Below are 25,843 nucleotides of genomic sequence, written 5' to 3' on the forward strand. Positions count from 1 at the left end.
TTGAGGAACTCCCATTGGCGAGCTCTCTCTGGTTTGATACTCCCTCTCATTACAGCATGCTGTCACTCCTTTGATTGCCCTGTGGTTCTTTTATTAATTGCCATCTCCTCCAGAATAAGCAATTGTTTCCTGTGTAGCACTGCAGGAGATGCTCCTCTGAAGTCCAGTTAGATTTGCTATACAGAATTTTCCTTTCAGGCTATCACTCCAGTCTGGCATGAGCACCTTTGATAAACAATGTGGAATTTTTTATATTTTCCTGTACCTTTCTATTTCCTGCTTATATCTTCCTGTTCCTTCTCTCATGACAAGTACCATATAAGCTTTCTAGGTCAGACTAATGAGCGCGCAGTTGCCCTGGCCACTCTCCCCATGTCTGTGTTATAGGCCATTATTGCATTAGGTATTTCCACAGGAGCCCTGGTTCACCTTATCTCACTTAAGGGATGTAACTGAGATATGTTAAGCTAAGATTGTGGCTACTCACTGCTCCCTTTATATGATTATTATAGAGAAAAAGACCCTTGCTTGCTGAGGTGACTCTTCCCACCTAGGGCCTCTGGTCTGCAGTGCCTATCTCCCAGCAGCAACAGATGGTGCTGAAGCAATCCTTGGTCACCTTGGGGTGGTGTCTAAGAGTCCCCAGCCATGGTCCTGCCCCACTGGAGCTGCTTGCTTGCAAGCCTGCGAATCCCTGTGCTGGCTCTGCCAGGTGGTGGGAGCGGGCCTCGGGGAGGGGTGTTATGCTGAAGATCAGAGCAGCGTACGGGAACAGCAAGGCAGAAAAGCTCTCAGACCAGCCTCATGACTCAGTAATTCGCCCTGCTTGAAAGGAGTGACCCCGGAGCCTGAAACTCATCCTCAGTTCAGAATCCAATGCCCTTGAGAGGACTTTGGTGAACTTCTGTCATGCTGACAGACAGGTTTTTGGAAGCAGCCTCCCTGGCAATAGGCGAATCTGCCCTGAGCAAAATTGAAAGAAGCTGACACTTCACTTGCCCTGTAGTGTCCAGGTGGGCAAAAAAGTCCTTCAGAATTAACAGAAGGCAGTGACAGCTGGTTATTTCGGGTCCTGCTTGTTGACATGACTCATTCTAAAAAGGAATGTACTGAGTGGTCCTAATATGAGGGCTAGAAGGAAAAAAATATTAATGGAAGGAAACCTCCTATGAGACAGCTTTTTATTTTCTGTCTTCCTACTGCTTGGATTTCTACCTTTGTTTATACATGTAAGCACATTCTATAGTCAGCGGAAAATATTCATTTACAAATACAGCCTAATTTAATTTAATATTCCAAGTTTTCTGTGGCTCTGTTATGATGATATGCTAAGTGCTCTGATACGCACATTCACATTTTCAGATGAGATTTGGGAGAAACAAGAAGGAATAATAACAACGAAACACTCTAATGGAAGCTAAGCAAATTTAATTCTAAAGCTGAGGACACAATATAAAAAGGTACCGGTAAGGGACATTAGCTGTCCTAGCAGCAATCCCAGCCTATTGATTTCTTGTGAAGGTTCCATTTGTTTTTCAGCTCTCTCCCAGAGGATGCTGTTTAATTCTGCAGTAAGCATGCAGCAGAAGCATGTGTCGTGTTTCACAGATAATGCAAAGCAAAACAATTTGTTCGCCCTCCTGCTTTGACTGGAAGGTATTGAGTTTTTAAGGAAAACTAAAAAAGACTGCTATATAACTTTCTAAGATGCTAATCATAAAAAATAACAAGAAAATATAATCTTTGAAGTATACAAGTACCATCTTCTACTAGCTTTTTTAGTTTTCTGATGGGATCAAAAGCTGTTGATTTACTGCAAACAGCAAAGGATACTGCTTATTTGGAATTTCTTTTAACTTGAGTTTAGTCTAACAGTTAGAGTAAGGAAAACTATTCAGATTGAACTGCCAGCACGAGTTCTGATCCCACAAAATGCCATTACTGTTCAAGCTAAATATAAGTACCTTAGAAAGAGTCACACCTCTAATTTCTTTTATGTGCTATTCTTACAACTATTGGTTATAGGTAACATTAAGAATGAAGACTAGATAAAAAGAAAACATTTTACATTTGCCACATTTTTGTGGACAATATAACTAAACCGCCTTACCAATTGTTGCATCAACTTACCAAAAGCCAATCTGGGAAATCCTTCTAAACACTGAACTGCAATCATGATCTCAGGGACAGCAAGGTATATACTGGATCAGAATTAGTGCATGATACATTTTATTTAAACTCAGATTAAATACAAGCATAACCAAATAGACTGAGGATGGCTATAGAACTACAATAGGCTAAGTATTTTCAAAGGGATGGAAGTCAAGAGGAACTATTTATTTCAGATTTATACTAATGACCTGGAAAATGTCACAGCAGTTGAAGTTGGAAAACAAAATAAATTAGAAGTTGTAAATTCTATTTTATACAAAGAAATATGCTGGGAATACCAGACGTCAGAAGCAGAGGCAGGAAAGAAAAATAAGCCTTCATTTAGAAGAATGTAAATGGAGAAAAAAAGAATCAGAACCAGATAGTGCATTTGATAGCACACACAAATTTGAAAGGCCAAGAGCCTGGGCTAAGGAAAGAGGAAAAATGTGAAGCTAATCCACAATGTGATGTGGTGGCATGACACACAAGGTGACTGGACTGCACACCCGAGGACGTCACACTGGGGTGACAGGAGGAGGTTCTCCCTATAACAAGAGGGATACGACACCATCACACATCACAAGACCTCACAGTGCTCCCAGGGGAGGTAGACAGAGGTGGGGGGACAGTTTCTCACTGGTGGTGGGGGAACACCTGAGTGTCTTTACCGGGTTCTTACGGCTGTAGAAGAGGGTTGTGCTTGGAAGAGTCTTATCTAGAAACCAAAGACAGATAGCCCCCAGACAACAGGCACATCTAGTCACTTTTAATCTGTCTAGTTGTGATACCAGTATCAATGAAATTGCAAGAGGTAGCTTTATACCCTGTTTATTTAGGTGCCAAGGTGGCACCAAACTCATGCCGTAATAGCTTCGCAGTACTATTCTGAGCAGGCTAGGCTGTCTCACAGGTACTTTCCATGTCTGTCAGCAATGAAGACTTATGGACAGAAAACCTGAAAAGTGCTCTTGTACCCTCAGGAGGAAAGACTTTGCTCTGTGGTTCAAAAACTCAGCGAGTCTTTCCTGAACACCAGACATCATTTTTTCATCAAAACTACAGTCTGTTGATATTTTACTGCTAGTTTTAATACAGCCTTCCTGGCCACTCTGTCCATCTTTGTTCAGGATGACAAACTCTCTTGAACAGACACTGCAGCATCAGAAAACCAGCATCTGTGCAGCCTCCAGATTTCAGCTGCTGGCATTATAAGCACTTTCTTTGCTTTTAATCTATTTCTTAATGCACCTGGAAAATGTACATGAACCAGCACTGTGCTAACAATGCCAGTGCAGAAGGTTGCTGCTAAGATGGGAAAGCAGAGTGTTTACTTTCACTATTTGTGATGGAGATAAATTACTTATAAAAGGAGCAGTGTCCTATTTTCTGCTCTCTTCAATTATGTGTCCCGACTGCTTTTTTTTTTTCTTCTTTCACCAAAGCTTAATAATACCAACTTTTCTGCATAAACTCATGTGTATGCAGAAAAGGGATGTAAGGCCTGAATGAGAACATGATTGATATATCCAGGCCCTCTGATTGTTAATCATGAGCATAAGATAAGCTCAGAGGGCCTTGTTTTCATCATGCATGTCTAGAGGACAGGAGGCTCAGAACTAATATGGGAGTATATTACACTGAACATTTGGAGGGCTCCTGAATTGAGAATCTCATTTTCACTCAGGTGCAAAAGTTTCACCTCATCTGTAAAAACAGCAATTGTTTTCTATTTGGTGTAGGTACCAATACTTACACAGCATCCACAATTTTTGTTTACTGCTAGAGATAGCAAAGTTTTCAGCAGCATATTTCCATCATTAGCATTTTTCAGCGTGTAACACGATGCATATGAAGCAATCAGACCACCTGTCCTCCTAGCTGAAGCAATCAGACCACATGTCTGAGTTTTTTTAATACTTTTTTTGTTTCAAGTTTACCTGCCAGACCTTGATATAAGAAATATTTCTGTGGTCCAAAAGCCATTGTTTTACCCTGTCTTATACTTGTTGAAAACTTAGGCAAATAGCTAGAAGGAATGAGGCTAAGTTTAAAGATTTGTTTGTTCCTTTGATCTTTTTCCAAAGATAGGATGCTCTTTTAAAAATACCCATAGGTCTGCAAACATTGAACTCCCCATGGCTCTCAGACGGTATTAGCTATCACTCATGGTGCTGTCAGTGAGTATAGAGAAAGTGAAAGAAAAGACTGTTCTCTGTGTGAGAACTTTTGGGCTACATCTGTATTAGTAAATAAAATGAGGTAGAGATGAATCAGACATGGCATACTTCGTGTCCTAGGACACAACTATCATACTTCAAAACAGAGTGGCCCCAACAAAATGCATACTGGAAATGGCCCCAGGCCCATGCTCACCCTCACCAGTCAAAACCATGGCAGGGATGTGCTAAAAACCTAAGAGTGCAAACAACCACGTGCCTGTGCTTTGGCATTTAGTCATTATATGACCAACAGCTGGGCTTCAAAAGTTCCTGGAATCAAGAACATGCAATCAAGACCTTCAGTTTTAAAGAAACTCCCACTGCAGAAGCAGTTTTTTACCATATATAATCTGAGAAATACATCAGAACATCAATATTGATTAAAAATAAGCATTTTTATAGTTAACAAGATAAGAAGTATTATTAAACAAAAGGCATCTGCAGCTTAAGAGCACAAAGGAACCTGGAAAATAAGTTTTGCCTGCCACAAAATGTCAGTTTGTATGTTTCAAATATTTCCCCAAACAAAAATTACGAAAATGAAATAATCTTGTTTTCAAGGATCACACAAAAATTGAATGGCATTTGATTCTACTGAAAATGAGCTGACAAGAAGATACAAAAAGTCCAGAGATCTAAAAAATATTTTTAGCTTCCAGTGTTGCAGTTACAAATTCTGGTCCTGTGTAGCTACAGGATCAGAACATCTCTAATTAAGCATTGACTGGGCACCAAACTGACCATCAAAAAAAACCCAGCACTGCATTTTTCTTGGTATTACAGAAGATAGGAAATGCAATAGATCTGTTTTTTTGGCATGGCATATATAAAGCTTATGTTCAAAATCAGTTCAGCCTGGAGAGAATATGTGGGTTCAAAAACGGACAAGGGATTGTAGGCAGAGAACTATGACAAAAAACCAAGGCACTGGGTCTGAGGAGGGGTTTAGTCCAGTAGAACAGACCAGACAGGGGCTTATTTTATATAAGAACAATGTCATGTAGCCAAAAATTTTATAATAAGATTTATCCTATCAAGTCTAAAGTGACAGGAGCCCTGCCACTAATAAAAGATGGGTGTGAATATGCCTGTGTAAGGGGAAAAGAGAAACACTCCATAACATATCTGTCATCTGTGTTATTATGATAACACGTATGGACTGTATACAAAACAGAAGCTGTAAATTTAAGAAAGAATTATGCATAGAAAATACAAACCAGATTTATACAGCACTGCGACTGTATTTGGAAATACGGTGTACAGCATGAAGGTCATTTAAGTTAGAAGCAAAGAGCTGAGTAAAGAACAGCACAAGCTTGCAAGCGTACAGGCTTCTCTAGCGCGGAGGAAGGACCTTCTTTGATTACATAAGCCTGGAATAGCAGTGAGTCAGATTAAGAATAAAAACTGGTAAAAGGAAGTGCAGGCATCCTGAGAGCTTCAGTTACAATGCAGCCCGAGGCGGTAGAAAGGGATGAGAATAGCTACAGGCCTTTTCCCACCCACCAGACTAGCTGAGAGGAGTAAAGAGAAATTCAGTGGCTCAGCACGATCTAGAACTGAGGTTTGCTATTTCACCTTCCTGCTTTGTAATGCTGTTTTCCATCTTGTATTCATAAAATTTCTTAAACTAGAGGGAATCTCAGGTAAGTCTGGCAAGCACAGAAAAAAAATGCATCCAAATAAAGCAGTGAGGCAGACAAACCCCTTTGTTTAGCAATCTCAGTTTGGCAACACAGTCCACATACCAGTACAGAATCCCAGATGGCAAGTGCTAACAAGACAGGGCACCTCTACAGCTCCTTTTACAAGTTAATACTGTGGCACGTTATGAAGGATTGTTGTGCTTCTCAGAGATGGGAAAACCCGAGGCCATGAGAAGGCATCACAGCAGGCCTCACTGCTGTCTTCACTGAGGACATGGAAACACCACAAATATTATCAGACTCCAATAAGGAGAAGGTTGCACTGGAAAAATGCAACTGAATGTGTTCCAAATTTACATATTGAATAGAAGGAGGAACCTAGGAAACTTTGGAGCTTAAAAGCAGACTGAGCTGACAGAGGAAAACAAATTAAAAGACAAATTTATGGTGTTATGGCAACCAAACTTGCCACTGTCATATAGACCTGCCCAAGCATGGTACCATGAACAGGTAGGCAATTCTCTCCCCACATACAGTCCCAGTGACACTTGAATCACCAGATTCGGTTCCCTTCGCTGCTACAAAGACATTGTAAAAAGCTGAGAAACTGTGTGAGAGTTTTGTAAAGAACATCAAAAACTGTGTGGGGACTGGATAGCCTGAATTTTCTGGAATGATTAAAAGCTAAATGTGGACATTATTGCTTGACTAAAGCACTCTACAAATATCTGAAGGAGATAAACACCCACAACAAAAAGAACAGATTTCCTTATCATAAATTAGGAGGAAATATAATTGCATGCAATGGTACAGCATTAAAAAAGGGAAAATTAAGACTAACTACTAAAGAAAAAAAACACCTTTCTGATAGTGATTTATTAGTCTATGGTTTAATCTCCCAGGAGACATGTTCCTATGCTTGTCATGTTTAAAAATGATGCTAGATGAACAGCCAGTAAATTAAAATACAGAAAATTCCTGCAGTTGGAGAAAAACGGACTAAATGACCTCACATCTTCTTTAAATTCTCACATTCTATATTTGGCTGCATTACACATTATTGATCAAAAAAGCCTACGATCCTCCCTAAATTTAGACTTGGAAGTCTTCAAACAACCAGGATCATTTGTTCCAGGGCTGTATTTTCCAGTGGTTACAGCTGTTGCAACAAACAAGGCAAAGATTCATTCTGTAAGAAATTAAACACACATTGTACATAATGCATTGTTTTTTATGGCTTGCCAAGAATGACAAAAACATACTGCACAGTTCTACATTTGAAATAGACCCTGCAATGCAAACCTGGGCTACAATAGTACAAGATTATGACAGGCTTTATAAGATCATGTTGATACAAGGTCAAATAAATAATAATGGTGTAATAAAAAACTGAAAGTTGAGCCTAGAAGCCCACCTCTCTACAAGACTGAAGCATTCTTGTTTTGATGTAAAAGACAACTGAAAACAATACTTGCTGTGAAGGTTTTCACAAGTTCTTCAGTGTGGTTTTAAGGGTAGGTTGGAGGTCTAGCATGTTTCAATTCACAGTCACTTTCTCTGGATCTCAGACAAAAGAAAAACTTGAAAGCATGACTGACTTCCTACTCTCCTCCAGAACAGTCAGTACACGTTGAAGTTAGTAGAGAATTAAACCTTCTTTTTTTGGGGGGGGGCATATTTGTTATCTTGGAAAACAGCAATGAACCAGAAATTGCACCTTCTGCTTTTGTGGAAAATCTAGAGGAAGGACTGCTCAATTGGAAATGCAGTCTGGGAAGAATAAACCATTTTCTCTTCCATTATGGCATCGGTGGAAGGAGCAACCAACCTTACCACACTAAAGCAGCCACCAGGAGTTACTTAATGCTTTTTTGTAGTTTTCTAACACAACCTTAGCACCTAACTAACCTGTTTACAGAATCAAACATGTAATCTCCAGCCACCCTCCCAATTTGTCAGCTAGTACTACATTTTCTGTAAAACACCCTGGAGTGCTATCAAAGAGAATAAGAGATCAACTCTTAGTATATTTTTATCATTCCACATGCTAACATTCTTCATCTGCTGTTAAAGTAGAATTAAAAGACAGAACAAGGATTTACAGGCCCAGCATTATGTCCCCAAGGTAACAATCTGAAAAAATGCCACTTTTCAGCCAAACAGGTAATGTGATGGACAGTTTAATGAGTACTGTTAAACAAAGTTTGACAGTGTAAAATCACCTCATGTTTATACATATTGAGGTACAGCTTGCAGGTAAACTTAAGTGAGAATGGTTGGATTTAACCTTTCTTTTTAGTGTAGGCACAGAGAGGTCCATGCATCTACTAGCAGCACCAATGGGACGGTTGTGGCATGTTCAATCTACTACTGCATATCCCTCCTGTCCTTGTGGTATCCTCATAATGATCAACTCTAAACAGAAAAATTACCTACGAGGTCTTTCCTAGATCCTTGAAGATTCTTGATATCTCATAATAGAAAAGCAGACAAGAGCTGTATCCAGAATTCAGTTGGGCTGTCCCTATTACAGTGTTGAAATACCATTTTCAAGCTTTCAATATTTTCTGTATGGTCACACAGACATGGGAAGCCAGGTCAGGGAACATGATGGCCTTTACCCTCTCCCAGGTATTCTCATTATGGCACAGTAAATGTAGCCTTTCATTTCATGCATTACAATTTTCAATGACAAATCTTGCCTAACTTTCTGCTAGCTATACATGCTTCATCTTAATTAAGAATATTGCTTTATGAATATACTGAAAAAGCTGTCCAACATACAGGGTAAGTAACTTCACTGACTTTAAGACTGGCAAGCTCTATAAAAACCTGAAACCATAAAAGCTTTTGAAAACTAATCAATTTGCCCAGAGTAGGTTTAGTACAAAAATATCTAGAATATCCTTCATCCATTTTTTTAACCACCACTCAGCCACAAGACTTCTGTATCATTAGGAATCATTGATTTATTTTTCCTACTATCAATGGTTATTTAGGATCTTTCCAACAAGTTTTGGGATGGGTTTCATCTCCTATTCATTGAAGAGGAAATTTTGCCACTGACCAGTAATTCATAAACTCTGGCTAACTGGAAGTCTATTGTGGAGTGTACTCCTTTGTATTTTTATTTAACAGAGCCTGCTTAACTCTAACTGACATTTGAAGAACAGGGAAAATATTAGCTTTCACACAGAAAAAAAATTGAAGCATCCAGCTATGTGAGGACTATGAATTGATTACAAGCTGGGAAGCAGCATGAACACTGAAGCTTAAGGGAAAAACAACACACCATGAATCTTCACACATTCCCTCACACAGCCAAGTACAGTGGCAAGATCATGGCTAGGTGCTATGAGACTGGGGTTCGCTTTATTCATTTAATAAAAAAAACAAACCCACCATTCTGCTGGTGTTATGCACTTGCCAACAACTACAGCATTCCTGCAGCCCTTATTCTCTATCCTTACATTCTACACAGTTGTTTACGGGGCTTTTGAGAACTACCACAAAACTAAAATAAGACCTTTTTTTGCATATCATAGGTAACCCTCTTGTACAGCACACAATGGTCTTTTTTTCTGTTTTCATCTTTATATCTCTACCTTACCTTGGAAAAGGTAGGAATTTCCTCTTTGGATCACTGACTTCCTCAAGAATTCTTAAAACAGGTAAGCACTGCCAGCAGGAAATGCAGATCTTCAAAATCTAAAGCTGTCCTAAATGAATAATGCTTTGAAAGTCTTGTTAGAGTCTATTATCTGGGACAGGATACTGGCTTTCAAAATAACATGCATGTGCTTGTGTAATCCTTTGAAGATGTAAAGCAGTACATTTTCATGTCCTTGAGCCTCCATTGCTGCAAGTTGAGGCAAATTCTCCAACAGCACATAACACTATTTGATTAAAGATGTAGCTTTTTCAACAGGAATTGGACATCAACAGAATTTTTGTTATGCTAAGACAGATCTATGACAATGTCCTGCAAGGGAGCCACACTTTAACTGAGCTGTCAACAATCAGAGAAGGAGGAGAACAAATGGCCAATTCTCCACCGTGCTGTTCAAACAAAAAAATTGCCAGGCACACACACTTGCAGCTGGGAAAACAGAGACAGTAAGGTCTGTTTTCTTTTCTGATTAAAACAATTGTTTTATCAGTTGAAGTCTGACAGATTCCAGGAACTACTGTGTACTTATGGGCCTCTCTTCTAGCTTTGGTATCTTCCTTGCCAGAAGGTCTGTATTTCCCTGGCCTGAACCAAATTCCTCAGACATGCTTCCCACTGCCTTCTTCATCTCTGATGCATCCCAAAACCCAGCCCTACTGCTTCTTGGGTCCACAGTCAGGGGTCTTGCCAACAGAGACTGATGTTGTGAAAATGACCTTTTGCTCTGCTTCCTTTCTGATTCACACCTGCCTTCCATTCCTCTCTTAGACTTTACTCCCTTTCGTTACTATTTTCATGACCACTGTCTGTTTAAATCTCTGATTCATCTGCCTTCTTTCTTTCCTGTTCATGCTGCCATAGCTCTTCTGGTTTGCACAAATCCTTCCCTTTGTTTCCTTGTTAATGACATTTCCTTATTTGCCATTCTCCCTTTCTCAGTCCAACTGAAATTGCTTTCACTTCACTATGATAAAAAAGTGACACTTAGACATCTTCCTGGTGAAGTTGGGAAGGCTACTTCTTCTTCCTCATCTTTCACAATGTATCATGTCAATCACACACTCTCCATCCCTTCCCCCCCCCCATCAGCTTTCAAGAATCTTTACTTGTTTGGTTCTTCTGCCTCTCTGACCACTACCTTTTGGCTTCACTGAAGCATACTGCCGCCTTCTCTCTCTCTCTCTCTCTCTGTGGACCTGCCTCTTTCACTTTATGTGCTTGCTGTATCTACAGTTATTTTTATTTCTATACTTGGACTATATTCCCTGCATTAACTCTCCTGCCTTGTTTTTACCACTGCTACTGTTTCATTACCATTCCTGGATGTTCCATTTTTGGCTCAACATGGCAAACCCAGACCTAACTTGATCTTCTCCTTTAAGTACTCGTAGCATCCTCTAACTCCAAGCTGGTAGGTGGATTCTTCTTCACCCTGTAACCTTCTTTTCTTCACCACTCCCATATCAGTGTCATTTCTGACTTACAAGTGGCTTTAGAAATTACAACAAAACATAGGGAGACTGCCAATGAAACATAAACTCCAGAGAGTCTCATACTACAAGTACTGGGACTGCCTTATTAGTAACCTGTCTGGCACCAAAGGAGTAAACATAGAGAGCGCATCAGACATTCAGAAGAGACCTGGCTGCTTTCCTTGAAACCATCCTTCCCAAGCATCTTAACTCTACAATCTACTACTGCCTTTCCTACCAGCCTAATCCTATCTTTCAGGGTTACATCAGGTTTCTGACAGGAGAATGACTACACTAGACTACAATCTAGGGAAGACCTGGGAAGCAGATGCAGCCTGGGACAACTGACTGTTAAGAGTTGGGCCAGGAAAGATCATACCCTTCACTGCTGCTTCCCAGACTTCCTCTGACTCAAACACCAGATTCAGCTGGCTGGTGGATCACTATCCTGAAAACACACAAGGCTTTTCACCTGAGGATGTTGGTTAAATGCAAATATTGGAATGAATCCTTTAATAAGGAATGTTAACTACCCCTGGAGCAGATGATCCCAAAGACTGCTGCATCCTGTCAGTGAAATTGCTCATCCAGACATGCCTTCTCATGTGGAGTAAGTCAGCATCCTTATCACCTAGTTATCTAACTCCCAGATTTGCATCTTATGTACCTTTCATGATCGTTTGTGCTACTCTGAATACTGGGAGAAGGGAAATGTTCTTGCCCTTGCCTGTCATACAACTTACCTTGTTTACCATACAACCTTCCTTTCCTCATCAAACTCTGGTGAAGTACAGGTTTTCTCTGTGAGATGAATTAAGCAGCAGATTAAGGATTGCTGGGTTCTCAGCAATCTTCATTAAATGGAAAGCACTCCTCTCCATATGACAGCTACTCTAAGATGCTCCATGTCTCAAGATGCACTGAGGGACAGTATTGCTCTTTTAACATGCCATCTACTTTTTTTTTTTTTAATATTATAAAAGTAAAAAATAAATAAATAAAATTGGGGAAGGGATGTTAAAGATTTTGGGTAAGTTTTATCTAATTAGAAAGGAGTTAATTGCTTCTCTCCTGAAAGACAAGCCTCTAGCTGATAATTTTATGAGGATATGCCCTGAGCAAAACACAGAAAATAGTTTCATGCCAGAACTTAAGAAAAGTTTCATCATATAAATTATTAAGTTTTGCATATGGGTAGTATTTATAAAAATATCTTTGTTGTTTAGTATATACAAGTAATCAAAACTTAAATCAGAGAAAGAATATCAGGAGAACAACTGATAAAGTTTCCAGATGTACATTTTCTTTCTTCTTTATTATGAGTTCTATTTCATGTTCAACCACTTTATTAACTAAGACATACCTTCCTCTTGTTCCTCCCCTTTCGTTACCCCAGCAATTTACTGGGATTCCTTCTGTGGATTATCTAAAAGCACAGAAGGTATTCATGCACCATTATTGTGTCTGTTGTCACATGAAATATATTATATGGGTTTTCAGGCAGCATATTTTGTCTTGGAGACAGAAATGAAATTCTACCACACCAAGTTAAAACAAAAGCATAGCGGCAAAGACCCATGCAACTACTGAACTGGATTCAGTTCTATGGCTGGTGATATATATGTACAAGATCAGACTAGAATTAATTGTCCTTTATAGTGCTTACAAATCTGTATTCATTCTGGTAGCTGAATCATTTTGCTATCATGTTAACTCTTACAAAGAAGTGTCCACAGATAATATTTATTGACTTATTTAAAAATTGCATTCTGATGTTGCATTACTTGTGCAAACAGATCTGCAAAAAAAAGAGGGAGTCAGTCACTGAAAACAAAACCTCACCTATGAGTATGAGTATCGGGATCATTCTTACTCTGAATGCTTTAATTTTCTGATCGTGCTTTTAATTTTTAGTGTTTCTTTGTGAGCTTACAGGCAAGTATCAGTTTAGGTCTAGTGTTTGAACTATGTTTCTCTGCTCAACATTTTTTTGTGTGGAAAGCAATTACATTTTATTAGATTGTTTGTGGTGTGTTTCCCATTTTGTGACCAATGTTCTTTTCGAAAAGACGAGTGGTGGTAACCCAAAGTCTGGATGTTTAGCAAAAACTAATTCACCATAAAATTCCACATGATGAATCAAAACGCAAAGTTTTCATTTCTTTAAGACTCCTGCATACGAGGAATGTCATTTCAAACAAGCAAAAATTACTTAGGAACTGATCATTCCGACACACAAGTTTATCCTGGGACAACTGCACTTATTATGGAGCTCTCCTGCTTAGCACCACATGTACATCATTTTTGGTTTACAATACCAAGACAAGCAAAGATTATTGTTAAAGCCATGTGATGCTTCCTCATCATGAAGTATATTAAAAAGAAAATAAAGGTAAAAACATATATATGGGTGTGTATGTATATATAAAAAGATGTAAAAATAAATACATTTACATATGTTTTTACCTTACACCTTTGTATGTATATCTTTGTACATATACATATTTTCTAGTGCCTTACTCTTTGTGATTACACACTTCCAAGTTTTCTTGAAACACTTCATTCCAACAATGATTTGTTCCTAAATATGGATTTCACTTAGGGTTAAGAAAACAATTAGTAAGGCAGTAACAATTTACTATTATAAATATATAGCAAATATGCGCCTTCTACAATAAACTTAATAGTTTTAATTATCAAATGGGACTCAACATTTTCTAGTTGTCTCATTAAATTGGAATTAGATGCAGGGCTGGGGATTTTAATTGGAAACATTCACCTTTATTGTTGGAACATGTTCCTGAGCTACCTCCTTGATTATTGTAGTATATATCTATGATAACATACTTGTAAAATGTGGGGTTCAATCTTGTTAACACTCAATTCTAGAAAGAATCCTAAAGAATTTCATGTCAGAAAAAAAAGGGATTGTACAAAATGACTTCAGGCAAGAGAAGATTATTTCCATGTGTAACAGTGTAGCTTAATTTACCTCACTAAACCTCAAAGTAATTGATGCTGTATTCCCAATACGTACTGAATACTTACTTGCTACAAGCCTTAGTATAGTATCTACTACAAACAAGATCTCTCAGTTGAAGTAACTGCATTGAAAGCAGTAGTGGAATGAAATTATATATTAGTGGAGATTTGGCCCGTTTGGAGTATTCACATTATCTACTTCAAGGTCTGCAACTCAGGGGCCTCCCTCCTGACAGTGCCTGCCTTCCCTCTCACAACTGTGTAAGAAACTTAAGATAACTTATTTTCTCCTGCATCAAATATTTCTGAAATGTTCATTGTGAAACACTATGTATAAATTGTATAAAATGTGAGGGGAAAAAAAGATTGGGATACCTCAGTTCCTTTTATACTTGAAACTAATGTTTCTAAGGTAACTCAATGAAGAAAGGTAAAAAATATTTGTTTGAGAAATAAGCACTTTAAGTGATAATGGCAGGGAGGCATTTCAAACAAATTTGCAGCTAAGTGAGGCTCATGCATAATAGCTGTCCTGGGCTTCCTACAGACCAGTTTTGCTCTAGGTCTGTGAAGCTTGAAGGAAAAGACAATTTTAAAAGATGTTCGAGGGAGACATTTCTCTGTATGGATATTTGGGGAAAGCTGACAAACCACACAGCTACAGCTCTGGGTTTTGAATGTGAACTCTGGGTTTTGAATGTGAAATGTCCATAGACTAGATGCAAGCTGCTAGCTGTGCATACTTACCTATTTGTGCACCGTGACGGAGAGTGACAGAGTATGACTGTCTTTTTTCAGTGAGGTTAGGACACTACTGACTCCTATTCAGCTTTGTGAGGCACACTCAGTAATAAGCAGTAATAAGAAGCAGCACTAGTAAGTGCCAGCTCCACCTTGGAGCTTCCAGCCCCAGGAAGTCATTCTGCTTCATGGAGAAAGAGGGTATCAGAAACAGGCAATGAGGTATGTTGGCTCTCTTTCCCCATAAACTCCCCACTGCTCCCCTTCAGCCTTCCTTGTCCCTTGATCCACAGAGGGGAGGGTCAGAGGCCAGAGGTGCCAAGAGGTGGGGAGAGGAGGAGTAAGGAAAAGGGCAGACGGAACCAGGCTTGGCAAGCAAAAGATGCTAAATACTGCATTTAGATGCTCAGATTTTTCACCACAGATCTGCTCCCTTGCCTGTCGTCCCTTATCTTGTATTTGGGCAGTTAATTATTTCCACGCATCTGTACAACTTTGAGCTCTGTACAGTTAAAAAACATCAACAAAAACATCAACATGTTTTTGCAGTCAATTTTCCAGGGTCATTCTGAATTCTAATTCCCCCTTCGTGAGTGACTGAACATCTTTGTCTTACATTGGCACTTTACATGCCTTCTTTTACAGGGGCAAATGTGAGTTTCATGGACACAGATGTAATTTATGTTCTCTTTAAAAAAATGAGTCTCTTTTTGTTTAAGTGATATTGCAATGTGAAGTTAATGCAAACACATAAGTACCTGAAGATAATGAAGTATGTTTCTGCTAAGCTCTGTGGTACCTCACTTGTGCCTCATGCAGAGTGCTGAAATAAGTAAAAACCTTATCTGCATCAAAGTAAGTGAACTTAACTAACTTCAGTGAAGATTCATAAATGGGAGGGCTGACAACCAACATTGTGATGCTATTTGGCTGCATGCATAATGTAGAAAAATTCACCCAGTCATTCTGGCACCAAGCTCAAAAAATGCAGTTGATCAATAAATCCAAGTGAACTGCTTGCTTCAGTTTTCTTTGGAAAATTATCAGTCAGAGCCTGGTATACAAACAAACCACAGCCATGCAGAGCCAAACTTCAAATATAAGAAAAAAAAACAGGGAGTTAAATAAAGATTTGCATACATGTTGTACAAAATTTTCCAAGCAAGCCCCCAAAGTAACCTTGTCATGGAGAAGGTTACAAAGGAAAGAAAAAAACAATTTAAAGGTCTTTCATTTCATCTGATACAAAATACCATATGTTTTTGCTTGCTTCATTAATGTTCCCTGGTTTGCCGCCTACAAATGCACAATGAGTTCAACCTTCAGGGGTCAGCAGTGCTCAGCATATCTCCTATGTGAACTGAGTTCTAAGAGACTGAGGGGACTATCAAATAAGGGCTGACTGTCTTGAATATTAGTCCTGCAGATTTTAGGTTGGACCATTTGGAACCTGAAAACCAGCTAAGTACATTCCGCACCTTCACTGTGACATACAAATGCCACTAATCACCTGTACGGTTCTCTTCTGAGAGAGAGAGAGAAAAAAAAAAGGATATTTCATTTAGAAGCTGCACTTGGAGAATATTCTTGTGAATACATTTGCTAGACTGTAAAATTCTCTGTTTGCTCATAGTTTTGAAATCAGATAGATACAGTAGCTTTTTTTGAGCTTTCTAGTGCAGAGAACGCTCTGTTTTGAATGACAACGTTCATTTTTGGAAAGCCTAATACTATCAGACTAGCTGTATGTTGTCTTGAATAAAGCTTGCTAAATGCAGCAGAGGTTTTGTGGCAGCACTGAAATATAAGCAATGTAAAGAGAGGCTTTTTCACTGTTTCATTTTTATGCCCAGTGGTCTTTTGTAGACTGTTCCGCCTAATTTTAGTCTTAGTAGATTACCTTCAAATTAGAGTAAATAGAATTTGGGATTTACTCACAGTGCAATGCCTTACTTCACTAGAAGCCTAACAAATGCGATGGAGCACAATCTTTACAGCTTTAGACTTGTCTTGACAATGTGCTTTTTATGGACTCTGTTTAGCATACATAGGCACACATGCACACAAAGTCAAGAGGCTGAAGTGAAATGACTCAAACAGCAGACTTCTCCTGTTACAACATTAACATTATTGCTATTCCAGGCTTTCTTATTCATGTTAAATAACAGTGGACTAAATAAAAATGGAACAAGAATTGTGATGGATATGAAAACATAATGATGACAGTATAATAAATTACTGCTTACCATTTCCTGAGTGTTTGCAAAATCTGCCTCTTTTGAGCTACACTGCACCAAAAGCATTATAATATTATTCAGGACAATACAAGGAATACATATTGTATCAAAATCTACTTAGAGTAATGAGTATTCCTGCTTCCTAAAGACAAAATCAAAATAAAAACCCAGGAGGTTTTTCATCTCATTGAAACTGTACACGATGCACCGGTAATGCAACTGCATATACAGAGACATATTTATACAAGGTTAAAAATACAGTCTTAGTCTTAGCACAGTGTCTTGCATGTAGAATTTTATTGCATGTAGAATAAACTACTCTGTATCTAACTTAGAATCACAGCCATAACCCCTGAAGGTATTTTTATTTGACCTCAAATTAAAATAAAAAAGTTTATAACGCAGCCATTTCTTTGCTATTTCTGCAGCATCTGTCAAAGCACTGGAAGTGCAGCCTCAGTGCAGAAAGTGTTAGTGCTTCTGAAACATGTTATTAGTGTAAATCTTGGCCTGGACTTGACTTTATTTTATATTTAATGACAGGATGTCAGAACTACTTTGATCTCTATTAATGTAGTTGCTGGAATGAAAATACTTTCAGTCAATTAGTATTTTGCTCTAATGCAGTTAGCTACACCATCCAGTCTTCAAGTACTGATGTTCTTTTACACTACAATCTGTCCTTCATCCATTACATAGCTAGGTGACTTACCACAAGGGAATAACAAATCTTGAATCCGGGTTTAGCCACAAAATAGTCATCAGATTTGAAGGTAATCTTTATCTGATTTGTTTTCGATGTTATTCTTGGAGGTACTTCCTTGTGTCCACACCATCGTCCTCGTATAACTGTGCTGGTCTCCGATATATCTTCCACTTCCACAAAGTCATACCTGTGAAGCAGTTTGATGGATTAATTTTTGCTAACTCTGGTTACATACAGTTGTTGCAAATAGACAGGAACACAGTTTGAGATATAAAGACGACTGTCCACTGTTCTCCACTACAAATGGTGGACGTGCTTCCTTAGCACAAAATACGATAAACTGCAAGTTACTGTCTGAGTACTCAAATGGCTCCTTTTTTACTCTTGGAACATGACAGAATATTTTCTGCCATGTTGAAATAGTGATGTGAGGCACTTAAATGTAGTAAATATACTCATTGTGTTTCACGTGGCGAATAAATAATTTAGAGATTTGACAAAATATTATTTAAGGCATGTTGCCCAAACTCAGCAGCCACAAGCATTTGTGGACTTTCTGGTGGTCCTCAATTCCCCTGTAGCAGCCGCCATTGGCTTTCTCCTCTCGTGCCTGCCACATGGAGCTGAAGCCGGGCTGCTGCTGCTGCTGCTGCAAAGGGAGGGGGATGGGGGACAAGGGACAGTAGATGCTCCTGAAAGGTGGTTTTTAGGACCCCCAGAAGCAGTCACTGCCCTCTGCCTCTCACATCCCTTGCTGACAAAAAGCCCTGCCATGATGGCCAGGAGCTGAGCACCTGCCAGAGGAGGTGCTGGGTTGCTGAGGCTCCATGTGCTCCTCACTGTCCCCCCACAGGTGCACCAGTGGGCTGGAGGGAAATGTCATGTGTCCTGGGGCCAGCCCATATGCTGCCCTTTGGACCATGCTGACTTAGAGAAAGAAGAGGCTTATGGTCTGCCTACTCAGAACTTTATGGAGAAAGGGCTTCCTGTGACAAGACATTTTAAGAAGCTAGTAACCAGAATATATTTTGTAGGTGGCATGATGCTCCAGTTCGATCATTTGGAAAGACTTGTTTCAGGCTTTCAAATAGAAAATCACTGGCCTGTGCTCTGTAAGCTGAAGCAGGGATGCCTGCACTCTGTTTGCTTGGGTGCTAGCACCAAAGGAAAGACAACAGGTCTGGCACACCGTGGTGGCAGAGGCAGCAGCATTTCCTTCCCTGTGCAAGGTCACACCTTTGCTTGCTGTCAGGTATATATATCACAGCACTGGAGTCCCTGAGCCTAAACACCAGCTCTGTTAGGAGTAGTTGACTTTAGTCACCAGATACGAGAGGACCTGAAGGGCCACACAATGACGGTGTTCATTACCACTATATATTCACTGGTTTGTGTCATTTATTGAATTTTCCTTGGTGTTGCTGGTGAATAACAAGGAAGCCGGAAAATAAAGTCCTGATGTTACTAAGTCTATGGGAAATAGTCCCTCAGTGTCAGTGGAGTGAGAATTAGGCCCCACATATTGCAGCTGGTGAGGGAGAGCTGATGACAAGACGGGCAGGTGGAGTGCAGAGATAGGAGAATAAGAAACGGAAAGAGTTACTATCTCCACAGTACAGTTAAGCCTTAAAACTTTGGAGGTCTTTACTCAGGAAAGGTTGTTATTATCAAAGCATGTGCTCCCTCCAAAAAGGGCGTTTAATATTGTTAACTGATTCTTACTAGAAATGCATTATCAAAGAGTTCCCCTATCCCCTTGGGTGTGCGGATCAAATGCATGCCTCTCTACCCAGCTTGTGGGAGCTGAAGAACTCTATAAATAATAGACCTGGTTTTCTTTTTCTGCTGAGAGGCCATGTGAAAAAAATGTAAAGTACCTTACAGCTTGAAAATATCAGCATTACTGCTTTTATGTTCACAAACCCCAAATTACACAGAACAGAAAATAACAGATTTACCATAACCAAATCACTGAATCTGTCTAAACTCTGCTGAAACAAACATTTTTCATGCCATGAGAATGTTTCGTTCCACACAAAGGTAAACTTGCCTCGGGCTTGCTCTGCCGTTTTCCAGCCAGGCCCCGAGGCTCCTGTGCCCGGACAGGGCTCCCCAGCTGCCTGCGCTGTCCCCTCTTGGGCTACCCCCATGGCAGCGCGACAGCCCTCCCCTTGGTCTGGTGGGGACAAGTTCAAGTGTGCACAGCTTTTAGGCTGTGCTCGAAGGTGATCTTTGCTCAGAGACACTTAGGCTGTCTAAAGCCAGTGTTCATAACTCCTGCCCTACCGCTGTGTATGTCCAGCTTCTCGCTCTGCAACGCAGATGCTGAACAGGCCCGGTCTTTTGGCTGTCCAGTTAACACTTACCATAAGACAAGAACTTGCAAAAATTTCAGCGGAAGATTAAATATGACCTTGTATACTTTAGTGAAAATTACCTGTCTGGCCCACACTTCCTGAGGTCAGGAGACAGACTACCTGCCAGCAAAAACTGGTGCAAATCCACTGACTTTAGAGGAAGCACTTCTGTTTTCAACAGCAGTGGCTTTGCTGCAAGGATCATGAAAGTACGTGCAATCTCAGTTGTTTCCGTGTATCCAAAGAGCCTCAGAAGCTGGGTAATTTAATTGCTTTTCAGAATCATCTCTTATCAAGTGCCTTTGGAAGTGCTAATAGCACATCTAGAAAATTTTGTAAAACCTTGAATATTTCCCATCCTTCTGAAACAGCCCTGGTAAAATTTACTTTTTCATTCCTCAGCCTGACTGAATTTCAATCAGTTCAGTCCTAAGAGTATGCAAATTGCAATAATTAGCATTAATGAAAAATTGAAAGAAAACACTAGGACGTTTCTGGAAGAAAATATAAGGTCAAAAGCAAGTACGAAAAGAAGCAAAGGTGCAGAGACCCTGTCTCTCTAAAGCAGCACCAGAAAGATCATCAGGGTATAAAGTTAAAGAAGGGACCTACTTTTGAAAAACATATCAACATATCATACTTAAAAAAAAAAATCTAACTATGTATACAGTACTTAACAAGCTTAAAAACATTACAAGCTGTGTCCATGAGAAATTCCTCACTCTGGAAATAATACTATGTAAATAAAAATCTTCCAGTAACTCCAGGGAAAGTTCTATTTCAGAAAAGAATGTGATATTTTTCCAGCTTTTATAGACACTATAGATTATGGAAGGTCTTTGCTTCTCTCTGCATCATAAATTAGTTGTGCTGGAAAAAGCAGGCAGACTGTTTTCCAAGATAGTCAAAATCCAGAATGTCGATAATGACTTGACTTCCCCTTGCCATGTCACCACCTTTAATGGCTTTTAAAAGAGCATACTTCATCTTTTTTCCACAGTAAATTAGCCCTATGTTTCAAGGTTGAAATGGTTTAAGGTCAGCCACAGTTTATTCTCTATGTAAATATGAACAGGCTGCTTCTGTATGCATTAGATTCTCAATCTGGGAAAGTGTTTGTGGTGCTAGAAGGTAACTGTCATTACTTACACTGCTGTTGATCTCAGACCAGCAGCACCAGAGCAGAGCAGAAGCTGCCAAGACAATAAACATGCAGGGAAGGAGAGCCAGTTTCAGTCTGCAGTCTTTTATTATTAAATGGAAAAGAAACCTGAAGAAATGGTTGTCTCTCTTTATTGGTAATGCAGAAAATTAAAAAAAAAAACTCCAAAAACTTCCCTATAAAGCCCTGCAGAGTTGCCAGACCCTATAAATGCAAATTAATCAACAAAGACGATAAGATAAGCTGAGGCTGGGTGTGCAGAAATCCTAATGACCTAGTTCTCTGCATAGATAAGGCAGTAAGTAATAACATGATCAGGCAGAGTGCTGGAAGCTGAGACCTGAGCCGTTCACGTAAGCAGCATTGCAGCAATCTGGCTCTCGGAGCGCACGTGAATTGTGAGCCTGCTCTCCCCCACAGACCAGATAATTGAGTAAGAGAAATGTAAACAAAAAAACGTGGATTTATACTCTTAGTGAATGCTGGCAAGGTTCAGCTCCGGGCTGCTAATGCAAAGCAGCTATCCACTTGGGTTCATCAGCCAGCTTGACTGAGCTTATGGCTGCTTTTGCTTAAAAGGGGAAGCCAAAACAGCCAGATGATACTAGCGTCTATTAGTACGCAGAGTATACCAGTGTTTGTGGACCTATATTTAAAGGTTTTAAAGGAAACTGTGCCAGTGAAGAATAACATTAAAGACAAACAACTAATTTGAAGAACTGAATACATACATATTCACACACGCCTATCTCCCAGATCCTTACACCTACTGAAAAAGATGTTTTTCTGCCTGGCTGAAACCTGACAGAGGTGACAAAGGACAAAACCTTATTTAAGTAATACCTGAGTTGTTAGGCAGCTGGTTTTGAGGGAAGAAGTGTACAAGTGCTTTGTACTTAAAATAGTACAGAAGGACTGAAACCCACCAAAACTGCTTCAAGTCTAGCACAGCTAGGTTTATTTAAAGACTCATAGGCAAATTCAGGCTGCACATCCAGCCCAGCCCGCCATGCAAAGCAGGGCCCTCCTAGACCCGGCCACAGTTACGGGCCGTTTGCAGTCGCAGGCGGGTGGCCATTTTGTTAAATGAAAATGGGCCCCTGAGGGGAGCCCTTTGCGAGTTGCCGCACAAGATGGAGGTCCACTCACCGGCAGATATCGTTTTCGGGCTCCTCCAGTCCGAACTGGTTATCGAAAGCCAGCTGGATCCTTGTGCTCTCGGGGGACTGCAGCCGCCAGGTCAGCAGCAGGTTCCGGGGGTAGCTGCTCGGGAAGCGCGGACTGTGGAGGCAGCCGTTTCCCGCCACGCCGATGGTCTCTTCTTTCCGGTACAAGTCTGTGAGGTGATTGCTCTCTGTTAGTAGTCACAACTTGTAAAAATTAGTATGTTGTTCCAGTTACAGGAAGGCAAAAAACACAACAGTTTATAACATAGCATGAATTATTTGCATTTAAAGTCTATAAAAAGTAGGGTCTAGGAGCAGTTATTGTTAAATAGGAAGTACAGTGGTTTTTTTCCCATTAATTCAACCCCCTTTTAAACAATAAGAACAACAGTACGCTTTGTATATATTCTTTATTTTATGATAAATATATCATTACTTTTACATTTCTCTTAATTATATAATTTCCCCCTCATCATTTTAGTTTTAAGACAGAATTTAAACCGTAATGGAAGCTGAAAACATGAAAACAATGATGTGAGACAGAGTAAAGTAAAAAGGTAAACGACCCTGCTTCCCAAATTTGGTGCTCTGGGGAGAGATACCCTCTGAAAGAAAGCAACAATAACAAGGCTACAGGAGTGTATGTGCAGATCTAAGTGTGTTTACTGTGCTTAAGTATTTCCTCCCACAAGCATGGTGTTAGTCCACACTTCAATTTCATTTATACAATATGAATCTTTTACTGTCAACAGATCAATACAAATAGTTAATCTGTACTTGCACCAATGTAACTGAAATCAGAATCTGGCCCACCAACCATTTTATTGAGTAATAACTCCAAGAGAAATACCAAAGTCCGTCCTTAATTAGAATTCCACAACTTCTGCCTGAGCAAATACTCAATTGTTCCCAAAGTTTACTTGTACGGAGGTAAAGCCTCAGCTGCTGTAAATCCCGAGCTCCAAGGATAACAGCAACTGTGGCAATTCTCCTAGTGAAGACCTAGCTCTCTGAAAGTCAAAATGTTTTCTCAGTTGCACCACGCACTTGGATTTTTCAGCTGTTACTGAAAGTGGAATTTGGCACCCAGCACCAAATAACTGCAAAAAAACTAGTTTTTAGCATATTGACAATTTTAGCGTAGTGAAATTTTGAAGATCAAAAGGATTCAAGGCAACATGCAGCTCCTGGTGGGATTCAGCTCCCAGTTAAGACATTCAAATGTAAGGCTCCATAGGTGAGATAGCTACTTAGATGGCTACCAAGTTCCCCTTGCAACACGTGGAGACCTATGGCTCCGTTCAGCTGCTTACAGGGTGATAAATGTCTAATATCATTTAAGAAACTCAGCTGTTTCCTGCCTTGTCTCCAGCTGCCCCTCCAGAAGAGAAAAGGGAGGTCCAGCAGCACACTCTCCAACACCGGCAGAAGTCCTGTCTTGGCTGTGCTGTCTCAGGTGGTCACCTATGTGTGGTCATACTGAGCTCCTCCTCAACACAGCCACTGCAGCCCACACTGCGAGAGAGGTCTTGACTCAGCTACCCAACTGTATTGACTGAATCTCTACTGACTAATGGGAACTTAGATGCTAGCTTTCATGCAAACACCTAAACTCTGGTGTTTTGATCTTAAACGGAACATCACCCTGAGTGCTGCGTTGAAGGTCAGGTCAACCTTCAGTTCCACTGCAATCAACAGAAATTTAAAACTGGTGCCTTCTCCTGAATTGGCTATCAAGGAAGAGAAGCATAAAGAGCAGAAAATGCAGAATTTCAATGCCATTTTCCTAAGCAATTATGAATGAAAACCTCTCTCCCCAAAACATCCCACAAAACTTCAGAAAGATGGCCTAGTAATATGTCAGAAGTACAAAACAATGAGAAAATGAAGTAAGCGACCAGCCACAACCATCTGTCACACACACTGATCAAAGTCCTGTCTTTTAAATAAAATCTAATGTTTCACTGAAGCCTTCTAAGCTCTTTAAATAAAAGCTATTTATTTATTTATTAAATGTTCATGGAAAACAGGTACTAAGAGAAATGGTACAAACTTCATGGAAAGTGTATTTATTTTTCAGGTTGCTTTTCACTGATTCCTGGCTGTAAATACTTCTCTGCACCAAGCTGTAAGCACAGCATGGTAGTGTGTCAACAGTTCATTGTACTCTTCTGACAAGGTAATAATTCTAGTTTCCAAACACCCTGAAACTTAGAAGATAAAAGTCTGGGTTCCCTGTAAAAACTATCTCCAAAGATCTATTTGTGACATCTTTTTAAGATCCTTTCTTTCAAGATGAAATGTTCTCAACCACATCCCTTGACACACCCTTTCCAAGCAAATACGGTCTTGACTCTGCAGATCACAAAGCACAGAACTAGTCAGTTTTGTTTTGTTATGTTCTTTTTTGACCAAGCAAATTTACATTGGAAAAGTGACAATTCAGTGAAAATAGAGACCACCCACCAATCAGTTTGGTTGCAGTTTTCATCAGGAGCATCTACACTCAATTCTGTTTTCTATTTTATTTTAATTATTTTTTTCCTAGAAAATAATAAGAAGGCCTCTCTGTTTTTTTCCCCTAATCTGGAATGAAACAAAATGTCCAGCCGATCCTACTGAGTTGCTGCTGAAATGCTGAGGACCTTTGAACTCTGAAAGTACCTAGCAAACCCAAGGGGACAGAGTATTTCATAGGACTGATTCCAAAATATCTGGGAAAAGGGATAAAAATAAAACAGTTTTGATGGAAGCAAATTCGTAACTTCTGAATGAAGCAACCATGCCTTAATTCAGAGAAAAAGTTACTGCACTAAAACATGGCAGAATTCATCCTATACGTAGGATGAACCTTATACATACTTTGCTCTTCCTTCTTGGACAGCAAACTCTTACAGTTCTCCCATTATCAGCACACATTTCACTCTGTGGTTCAAAACGATTCATACTTCTGATTGAAAGGTTCCCCGTTTCTAGCCAGTCTTAGTATAGGTCTTACTCTGGAGTTCTCAGCTGCTGAGAGAGTGCTAGAAACAGTATCTTTTAAATGTCCTCATTTATACACCTCAAAACAAAAAGTCTGTGTGCTTTATTCAGCACATCAGTAGAGAAAGTATGTTACTAGCATGCTTGTAACCCAAGAAGATAGGCTCCACTGCAGTTTTTCATTAACTTAAAATCTGAGTCACTCAGATTGGGATGTTCTGCCAGCAAGTCAATCACAGTTGACTAGATCAGCACTGAAATCTAATGCCTGGCAGAGCTCTGCAGTATCCAAGTTGAACAGGTAAATGGAGAAATAAAACTGCACATGTTAAAAAGCTTAATCTCT

General features: G+C 39.7%; 1 protein-coding gene across 3 annotated transcripts in view; it reads right to left on the bottom strand.

The window, feature by feature from the left end:
* Positions 1 to 25,843, bottom strand: part of PDGFD (platelet derived growth factor D) — a 152,668-nt gene that overhangs the window by 42,412 nt on the left and 84,413 nt on the right. For 2 of the 3 annotated variants that reach the window (XM_013955996.2, XM_013955999.2), the window contains exons 2-3: positions 22,496 to 22,700; positions 17,834 to 18,014 (exon numbers count right to left, since the gene is read on the bottom strand). In XM_013955996.2, the coding sequence (XP_013811450.1) occupies positions 17,834 to 18,014; positions 22,496 to 22,700 (386 nt within the window). The remainder of the gene's footprint in view (positions 1 to 17,833; positions 18,015 to 22,495; positions 22,701 to 25,843) is intronic. The other variant, XM_013956000.2, reaches the window with a different exon arrangement.

The sequence above is a fragment of the Apteryx mantelli genome, chromosome 1 (assembly GCF_036417845.1).
Source record: "Apteryx mantelli isolate bAptMan1 chromosome 1, bAptMan1.hap1, whole genome shotgun sequence".
In the NCBI taxonomy this organism is placed as follows: domain Eukaryota; kingdom Metazoa; phylum Chordata; class Aves; order Apterygiformes; family Apterygidae; genus Apteryx; species Apteryx mantelli.